General features: G+C 44.1%; 1 protein-coding gene across 1 annotated transcript in view; it reads right to left on the reverse strand.

Moving 5' to 3' along the window:
* SYN2 (synapsin II) overlaps window positions 1-8,460 on the reverse strand; it is a 174,745-nt gene extending 166,285 nt beyond the window's left edge. Inside the window, exon 1 of the mRNA XM_030501034.1 lies at window positions 7,906-8,460. Coding sequence (XP_030356894.1) covers window positions 7,906-8,279 — 374 coding nt within the window. The 5' untranslated portion in view covers window positions 8,280-8,460. The remainder of the gene's footprint in view (window positions 1-7,905) is intronic.
* Window positions 8,461-10,744: the final 2,284 nt, after the last annotated feature.

Raw genomic sequence — 10,744 nt, forward strand, 5'->3', positions numbered from 1 at the left:
TTCAGAAAAGAGCAGAGCAGGCAGGTATACTCTGATCAGCTACGTTGCACTGCCAGCTTGCCACAGTCACAGCACAAGCCCCAGACATCCCACACTCCTGCCTGACACAGGCCCCCAGCCATAGGTACTGCCAAGGGCCGGCCCTGTTCTGCTTTAGACACTACAGCTCTACAGGAAACCAGAAAGAGCCTCCTTAGATTTAAGACTCAGTATCTCCTGCATTAAACACTCCTACAAGAAATCATTAATATTGCTGTTCCAGCCGGGCAGGGACAGACAGAGGTGGTGAAAGCAGGTATAGTAAAATTGACAAAGCCTTCACACTTTTTGCAGAAGCTTAAACTAGACTACAGTTCATGTTAGCATGAACCTCCACCATTACTGTCCTCCAGCTGACTGTCGAAATGCACATCAGCTTTCCTGTGAGAAGGCAGATTTGACTCAGCACAGATAAAGCTGTTTAATTAGCAAAAGCAGCAGTGCACTCAGGCAAGCATTTTGCATTCTAGACCGAGATACAATGCTGTCCTCCCCCCATGGTGTCTGAAAAGTCTTATCACCTCAGTGCACATTTTTTCACTCCACAAGGCAAGTAGCCTCATCCTTGGAAGCACTATCATAATTCCAGGTAACCTTTACTTCACAATGTATTGCTTCACTTTTTGTCATCTGCCACATAGCTTTCTTTGCCAATTTCCTCTTTTCAATTCTTTGCACCTTTTCCACCTACTTATAATTACCCTTTGGTGATGTATTCATCCAACTGAGTCTAGAATCCTTTTTCTGTGTCCACGTCTGACGTCTTGTGTTTGTCATACCCTTCGTGAGGCACAGGTTTATACTCAAAAATGCATTTTCACTAGTCTTATCAGACTTTTTAATGAAGATTGCAGTGCAACTTTTCTAAAAAATGTATAAAAACACAAACCATCAGCCTATTTCAACTATATTAAACCCAGATTCCCGCAGTTTAGAGCATTCACAATAGGTAGGCTGCCTGAAGAGCTAAAGGTGATAAAACTACATGATATTGCATGAAGAGTGCTGTGGGTGACTACTGCATGGTACTACTAAGAGCTGGGCACTACAAATGCTTACAGTGAACTCACTAAAAGAATATATTGATATTCTGAGAATATTCAGCATTAATCTTTTAGAGAAACATGACTTCAGCAAAAACATGTACAGTCTTGCAGCATCCTATAGTGGTTACAAATGGCAAACAGCATCCATTTAAAATAGGTACAGCTCAAACCATGGCAAGTCCTCTTGACATGCTTTCTCAAGACAATAAGAAGTCTAATAATATAGGTTTTAACAACCTTTTGTTTCATACTATTCCTATCTCAACAGATTACAATTTGCTACTGGCAAATCATTATCAAATTCTGAAGGGATTCTAAGGAGAATTTCTTATTTTACTTGAGTCTAAAGTATACAAAGCAATTTATTATTCCTTTTATCTCTCACTTCAGCCTTGTAACTTTGAAATATACCTACCTAAAATCCATTATTTCCTTGCCAACTTTTCCATTTCCTTTCTATTAAGGCAAACTTTAGGAGAAAACATTGGCAAACCCAGTTAACTAAACATGTTACTATAGGTTTCATTAAGCTTCAGAGAAGTTTCTGTGATCTGTTCAGAGATAAAGAAGGGGAAAAAACCCAAAAAGATTCACTTGGATTCTGAACACAGGGGGCAGAGAATGACACCAGATACAATCTGTCCAAATTTGTAGTCACCATCTCATACACACCAAGTTGTCCAAAATAACATTAGAGCAGGTAAGACCTTGCTTAGATAGAGCAAAATACAGAGTGTGGAGAACAAACCATGTTCCCCTAAAAGCCTTTTTCTTCTTGATATACATATCCAGTCAAAAAGATTATCTCCATCTGGACTGTGTTTTGCTATTTATACTAACATAGCCAAGTATTATAGGACAGAATTGGAGATAAACAGAAAAAACTGCAATTTTTTCCTAGATCATCTTAACATACTAGCACACACACTGCCTGGTGTGGCACTGTGTCAGCTGGCCGTTGCGGAGAACAGACGTGAAATACAACTTGCATGAGATTGCTGCATGCCACACACACACGTTACATACTTCAGTTAGCTCAGCAGCCTGTCCTTGTTTCCAAGTCCTTGCCCAGCATGGACTTCATATTTAGAACATGGACAAAGAACAAACAACACACTGCTCAATGAGCCATGCTTCCACCCTTTAAAAACCCACATTCAGTTGCTCGCACTTGATGAGGAGACAGAGTACAAAATAAGCCCTACAGAAACTCGTGTTGTTTCACCTGCGTGCTCCAGCACACCCTGCCAGGCAGCAGAGCCGTGCTGCTCATGCTCACACAGCCCCTGCTCATGCCTGCATCCCTCCCTTAATTATGTTGCTATTTTGATTGCAAAAATGGAGAGCCCTTAATGCAGAGTTGAAAGCTGTAATGCGTGCTGGGAAGTAGTGCTGATCTAATTACCTGGTTGTAAGAAGCTGTCTAAGCACATATTGTCTTCGTGTACAATCTGGTTGCCAGCTCCTTTCTGAAGCACTGGAACCCATCAGTCCAAAGGCCACAGCCAGAATTTAGACCATTAGACCACAACATAGCCCTTTTGTTTGTTTTTTACAATTCATATGAAGTTTCTCACAAAGATAATTTTGAAATGTGAAGTTTTCACAAAAATTGGAGAGATACCAAAGATCTCTATCGCTCTTGCTCTATTTCAGGGGTTTTAAGGAATCTATTGCCTCCTTGAAAGGTTACAGTGTTATACGAAGGGCAAAGTTACTTGTTGCAAAAGGCACAGCAGTTTTTAATTAAACTTCATAAAAGGAACTTACTATATGCCTTTTCTTCCTATATAACAAACACATATTGTAAGATTACTTTTTCCTTGCACTCACTGCCTGAAGGCAACTGGCCTCCGGTCAATCTTCTGAGCTTAGACCTTTCTATAATAAGAGTCAGTCTCCTTACACCTCTGCACCACAGCTGTCCCCTACTTGACTTGCTTTCAAGAACTCTCCCTGTCAGCCCCTACACAAGTGCCAAGAGAGCCTTCCAATCCCCTCCCGCTGTGCGCTCACTACTAGTTCCACATTTGCCCACGTGCGGCATTTCCCTCCCCATCCTACAGCGTGGCTTTACACCCTGTAGTAGCGGCAGGGTGCTCTGCAGTGCCAGGGGGCTGGCAGGAACACTGCCCTCCCAGACACTGTCATTCCCAGAGGACAGGCACCCTCATTTAGTCATTACAAAAGCCTAAGCAGCACCATCGAAACTGGAAACTTGCAAAACGAAGACTCCTACTGAATGCAATAAAAACTGCAGTTACTAGACCTACACGTTACTAACAAATAAGACAATTCAGAACCCTAGTTCAACTGGACTTGAGAAATGCTCATTAGTTATACACAAATGAACCATCCCACTGAACAGGAAAACCGCAATGTATTTTCATTGTAGTATGCAAGTTGTTTGGTAGCTACCAAGCAAAAAACACAAAACAACCACATGCGTTTTTAATTCAAACTGGTTTCCATCTTCTGGTAAACACAAAAAAACCCCCAACAGCTAAACAAACCAAAACCCCCATTCTGCTGAATTCCATAAGCGCTTGGATCATAAACCAGCATTTTTCTGCACAATGGCAATAGCATTCATATTAAAACATTTATGATGAGCAATGTTTGCCCATAAATGACTTAGTGATTTTTACACCAGAAAGTTTGCTCTTCATATAGCATTTGTCCCAGCCATTTGGAAGTTATCTTTTGAGCCTATCACAAGATGACTAACTCCTAAGGCAGTAAACATTACAAGAAATGCGTAATCCTCTGGGGAAAAAAGGTACCAATATTTATAACAAGATCTGGGCTTACAAGAACAAAATTTTCCAACTTGAGTCTTTTTATAGTTTCATCTCTACTGCAAACAAGTCACATATTCAAGCTTTAAAGCACAAGAGAGACTAAGCAATAATTAATTTTCAATATTGAAACAGCTTTCTAAATATTACGCATAAGCTTTTAATAAAGATACTAATCCAGATACACAGTGCTCTGACACCTTGCCACTGATGTATGGCCTCTGATCACTTGCTTGCTAAGCACTGAATACTGAACAAAATGGTTATTTCCTGAGGAAATCAAATATATCTGAAAATAAACCTATCTAGCTGAAAATTTTGAACACTTAATGCAGACCAGTAGCCAGGAAAGGACAGTGAAAAGAAAAGGTTTAAGCAAGCTGCCTAGGTTTTAATTTAGTTCTGTCGCTAGGCTCTTGGATGACCTTGAACAAATGCTTTTACTTCTTAGTTTCCTCCATTTGTAAAGATACCAACAAAGATACCTAAAGCTGTAAAACAATCATTGAAGTCTATTCCATAAAATCATTATTAAACCTAACAAGTAGTTCCTCAAGCTTTCCCCTCTCCAATAGACCCATGAAGCACCTGTGAATCAGACCCTTTCCCACTATGCCTTTAAACACTCTGTAAGGTTCTCTGGAACTGGATGTGGCAAGTCAGGAAGAGGGTGTCTGGACAACGGGAAGGTATTGAAAATGTCTGTTCAGCACACAGCTGCAGATGAAGAGAATGTGACATTAAAATGCATAAGGAATAGGCCAGAAAATAACTATTAGCTTTTCCAATGCCTTCATAGAGATTAATAGCACACTTCATCTGAAGAATGTTTGCGTTACAGGCCACCCCTTCTTTATGGCCATACTCTGGAACGACAGAAGGTCTCAAAGATAACAGGTGAAAAGGATCGCTAGTTATTCGCTCTCACCGTTGGACCAAAGGATCATTTATTGTATGAAGTGACTAAGAGAAAGCACTCCATGAGAACCAGAACCAAAGAAAACCACCCGCATGGATTTGTCTCTGACAGCTGACTACAAGCTTTCGCCTGTTTTCATTTTTATCTGTCACTTGCCACTGAGGCATGTACAAAGCTACTAGCTAGTAAAAAGTCTTTGGTACCAGCTTATTTTGCAGTCCTGCCTTTAGTAGAAGCCCTTAGAGATCTCTCTCATCTACATAGCTCCAACTTTCCAAAGAACCTGTAAGAAAAATAATTGTCTTTCATAGCTCTAGCACACCTTTGATTTAGAGTGTCACTGGAGAAAGGAGGATGGTTGGACAGAAAGACTGCATTTGCTCTCTTTCCTTGCGAGGTCAGATAATGTAATGTGGTAAAAACATATAAATTAGTACAGATAAGTTAATTCTCCCATTTTTCCCTGTCCTATGCCATAAAAGTAAAGAAGCTAAAAAGGAGAATTTCAAAGCTTGTAATAGGACAAACTTCTTCAGGCAAGAAAATAGTGAAAAAAATCATCGAGATCAAGATTAAGAAATGCAAGCATCAACTGAGCCTTTATCTATACGGAGAATTCCATTATGATATTCCATATGATTCCATTAGTGACAATAATGATTCTGGGTTACTAAATCCAGACTTGAAGTATCAATCAACCTCTAATGGGAATTAAATATTTTCCTTCTGATTCTAGAGGTAAGAGGCAATATCCTCTGCTGTCAGAAGAAAGTGCCTAATGTTTCCTCTGTCCCTTGCAAAAAAAGGCATATTGAATTAGCAGGATTTCAGCGTGATCCTGTCTGAAATTCTTGAATTTCTATTGAAGCTACAATCCAAAAGCAACGCACACATTCTCATTTTAAGACAAACAGAATGCAGCTCAAAATCTTACAAAAACCAACACCCAGCACATGATCTCCCTCTCAGGATTAACATAAACCAACTGAAATTGTTTCTCAGGAGGCTCTAAAAGATTTATCCAGTGCTGGTTTTCTTGTTACTGACAGGCTTTGGTTAGTGCATCACATGACAGCAGCTCTACATACCTCATCTCGCTAAACCGTACGTCAGTGCATCATACCAGGCAGGGCAGCTAGTGTGGTACCATCAGACCTTTCAAATTCATCTACTGCCACTTCCAATCTTCCAATATTTCTTTCTCAAATGATCATACATATTCCATGTTAGCTCATATAGTCAAATTCTACAGCAGTTCAGTGCATGTTAATATGGGGAGCTGTACCTCCAAAGGTACGGAGCAAACTTTTTTGCATGTATTATCAAAACACACATATATGTGTTTTTCAAAAATGATTTTAAAATCTTCAGTTGCAAAACGATCAGCTTTTTGGAGGGGAAAGAGCCAGTACAACAACAAACTGTTCTTTCTAGAACTACTACATATCCGTGTCACATACTATGAGAAATCACGGGGAAAAAACAACACCCAAGAAAAAAGCAGCAGCACCAGGCATGAGTAACTTGTGTGTATTTGTGTCTGCACCTAGTCTCCCACCTGGAATGCTGCTGGTGGCATTCACCATGCAGAGGTTGAAAAGCTTTGCTATTTGCTGACAGACTAATGTTGAGTGCCTTTATCAAGAACATAAAACATGCCACATTTATAATACACAGGATGGCTTCAAGAAGCATAGAAAAATGCTACCAGAAGCAAACTTAATGAACATGTACAGTTATTAGTTTACCCAGTAAATATCTGTGCGCTGTAAAGTATTAGATAAACAGCTGTATCTGCAAGGCAGTGAGCAGTGTCCATGGATGCATCTCTGTGACGTAGGCACAGAGGCTGTCTTAAGCTAGCAGATACAACCACCTTTTCTTTTTTCTCAGAAAAAGAAAAAACACAAAAAACCAACCACAAAACCAAACACAGGAAAAAAACCCCACCGTCAAACCCCCCCACCAAAAAAAACCAACAACCACCCACCCAGATAAGGTTATCTTAGCATTAACACGATATTCACTACAAAGGCTTATATTTTTGTCTCGAGTATTTTACTAAAGTACCATTTCAAAGCAAATTGTATCCAACCATCAAACTGTCCATCTAGACAGGAAGGCTATAAATCTGAGAAGCCGACAATACAATCACAAACCCACAATCCATTACTGCATGATGTCAGTGGTATAAAACATACTTGTTTTACTCTCTATCATTTTGAGGCGCTATTAAGAGCTTGTATGCTGTCATCAGCAACAGCGAATAAGACGATTCACATCTTAACGTGAAAACACACAGTATAGGGAAACGAGTGAGCGAGAGATTAGTAGGTACAACACATTCTTCGTGTGCAACACAGCCCCACCAGAGCCGAACGTGATAAATAGGTCTGAAACAGCTGTAACCTCTCCTGCTGGTAGCAGCCAAGCAGAGGAAGAAATGAGTTGACATGCAAGTTTTACGTTTTTGTAAATCACACAGTTTTGATGGCGACAGTGGAAGTAAAACATCCCCCCCCAACCAAAACCTGCGAGGTTAATTAACCTAAGGGCGCTAATTCGCAGGGCTAAGGTGAAACTCAGCGCTGGTCCTCAATAACCTGAAGGACCTTCACCCAAGCACGCATTTCAGACGCTGCAACAGAGGCAGTGGGATCTGCATGAAAACAAGCCCGCTCATCAGCATGAATTAACACACGTAACGCTACAACCACACGCAGTTCAACACGGAAATTCGTGCCTAGGACACCTAAATCCTACCTGCACCTATACATGAGTTGCTTAATTCGCTAGAGAACACAGGATATGGGGTTTTGGGGGGCGGTGGATGTGTTTTATTTAGCGTTTTGACGGAAAACGTTGTTCTTCCCCGGTCAGGCGCTTCGGGGCTCGCCGGTTTTCGCTCCATGTTCCAGTGGGGAACGCATCGCCTCAGACCCCGGCTGCCGCCTCAGCGAGGCCGGGCGGCGGGCACCGACCGCCACCCCCGGGGAAGGGAGCCCGGGGCCAGCGGGAAGAGGGACCGCAGTGCGAGGGAGGGGAAGGACGGGGGAAGAGAAGGAGGGCGCAGCGGGGCATGCAGCGGCGCGGGGGCACCTACCAGTCCGTGTGCGGCTCGTCGATGACCAGGAGCAGCTTGAACTTTCTGCCGGTAACCGAGGAGACGGCGGAGGAGGGATCCACCAGCCCGGCCGAGGCCGCCGTCTGCTTCACGGCGTTGGAGAGGGAGCTGAAGAAGCTGCTGCCCGTGGACTGCTGAGGCGGCGGCTGCTGCGGCGGCTGCTGGGGGGGCGCCGGCTGCGGCGGCTGCCGGCGCTCGGCGGCCGGAGAGGCTGAGGCAGGGGCCGAGGATGCTGAGGGAGGCGGCGGCGGCGGCTGCTGCGGCTCCGGCCGCTGCAGGTCAGTCATGTAGCCATTGGGCAGGTTGGCGATGAAGCTGCTGTCCGAGAGCCTGCGCCGCAGAAAGTTCATCATTTGGCCGGGCGAGGGGAAGGCGAGGCTGAGGCGAGGAGCGGGCGCGGCGCGGCGGGAGGAGCGGTCCGCAGCCGGGCTCGGTCGCAGCCCCACTGCCGGCCGCGGCGGGAGGCGCTGCCGTCCCCTCACGGCGCGGGCACCGCCGCCTCACGGACTGCCTTTAGGGGGCGGCCGCGCGCGCGCCGCGCCGCCAGCGGGTGGGCGAGGGCGGGGCCGAGGGTGGTGCGCGCGGCGGCGGCGGGGGGAGCGGCGCGAGGCGTCCCCTGAGCCACAGGTGACCCGGCTCCCGCAGCGCACCGCACCGCGCAGCGATGGGGGGTGATGGCGTGAGGGTGAAGAGGAGAAAGCTGTTGGGAAGAGCCCAGTGCGGGGGAATGGCTCTGCGGGAACAGCGGCCACCGGCAAACCCCGGTGACCCGTTCCTGCCGCTGCCACCCGCGGGAGCACGGGGAGCAAGGGCAGGGGCAGCTCCAAGCAGGGCTGCGCCCCTGCGAGTGCCGCGGTTACAGCCCCACACGTGTTGGTGAAGCCTTTTGCTAATAACAAAGAAATAACCACCACTGCTGAGTAAAAAATGATCAGTTTGATGAAAGTAAAGTGGTGGCAATATTACATTGTCATGGAGAATTACAGATGCCTTTTCCTATCTTAAAAACTGAGCTTTCTTTAAGAGTAATTTGAAGTCTTTTCCCCGAGTTTTAACATAAAATACACAACCTTCATTGTGTGACACACTTCTGTCCAAGATACACATACCCACACATCACTTGGCGATTGTTCTTCCTAGGCCGTACTGCACGGAGCAGGTGCTTTAAGATCATACACAGCAAGTTCATGCAGCAAATTCTTTTAAAGTTTGAGATTTGTTAAGCTTTTTCTGATGCTAACACTTGCCCAGTTTAAAGTTTACATGTCCCAAGGTAGAACGCATACAGGATTCTTTAATGAATCCCTGAACTCGGAAACATTCACTAGTATGACAGAAAATGAAGTCAAATACCAGTAGCAGATACACTTCAAACACCACAGACACCCCCTGGAAATGGCTGCTCTGCCAAGCCATGAGATGGGCCACACTCAGAGGCAGCTTTTTGCATTCAGGGCACAGGAAAACTACATGAATGGAACCTTCCTGGGCTGTGACTGCAGTGGGAACGTTCCTGCCACTTCATCAACCCATGGCCCGTGCCAGCAGAGAAGTTGTGGAACCGTGCTTGTATCTAGGTAAATTCAAGTCTTGTGGGATCCAGAGAGAAAAATTTTCTCTCAGTAGTGTTAATATATCTGGGGGCTATTCGTATTCCTAAAAAGCTGCCATGTAAGCGCGATAATGCAAGTTAAATCATCTACAACATGCGACACAGAAGCAAGTCGCTTGCAGAGAGAGGTAGAATATCGCAGTTCACCATGGCAAGGGCTTGTGATCATTTCCAATATTGCACAGGTAAAGGTGATAGAAGTCAAGACTGAGGAATTGTTTAATTCCTCCTTGCTTGAATAGTTGGATCAACAATCCCCCCTCCCTTCTCTGCTAAAAAGCAGGTGGCCAAAGAAAAAGGGACTGCTTTTACATATCAAATACAGTCTTATACGATGCGAACTGTTTCATCTTCCCTGTAGAGAGATCACTGAAAAACCCTCCTAAGCAGTCTGACACTAACAAATGATATTTAGATGTTTTATACATTAGTGTTTAGGATTGATTGTATAAAACCAAACCCCTCTGGACAAACAGCTTTCTACGTATCCTCAGAGCCTGATGATTTTCCTGACTGACAATAAGGTTTTCCTGAGGCTCGCACTTCCGCTGTTCAAAGTTTACACGTTCTTTAATGAATCCCTGACAAGTCAGTCACTCTTGCAGAGCCAAGCTAACCACAGCAGCAAGAGCTGTGCGACATTCTGCTGTGCACATCAACACAAGTGTTAACCCTGTTACAGGGCTGAAATGTGCCTGCCTTCAGTGCCAGCTGTACTCTCTGATACAGAGGCAAGAAACACTCAGCAAACAGAAATGATAGGGAGTAATTTGAATGTCAGGAGCCATTACTATAAAACAAAATAAACCCATGATTAAATGGAGTGCTTAGGCTGCTAGAGTTTCAGTGGTGCAAGATCTATCCATGTTAACGTGTTTGTGTGGAAAACTTGTTTTCTCATTGATGAAATCTGATTCCTATCCGTAGTACTTCCTTGTATATTCCCAGTCCAGCCAAACAATTACTTTAAGATCCTATGGACTGATTCTGTGATCATTGCCAACAGACTCTCCAATACGCTTGCCCTTTCTGGTCTCACAAACTGTGAGGTGTATCACATGCTGTTGGAGAATCAATAGAATATTGCAGGGAACTTGCTAAACTTAATAGCACATAAAACTGTACATGAAAAAGAACTACCAGCACTTTTTGTCCAACCTACTATTCATGATACTTCAACATCTCACAACACATTTGAGATAATTC

The sequence above is a fragment of the Strigops habroptila genome, chromosome 11 (genome assembly GCF_004027225.2).
Source record: "Strigops habroptila isolate Jane chromosome 11, bStrHab1.2.pri, whole genome shotgun sequence".
NCBI classification, from domain to species: domain Eukaryota; kingdom Metazoa; phylum Chordata; class Aves; order Psittaciformes; family Psittacidae; genus Strigops; species Strigops habroptila.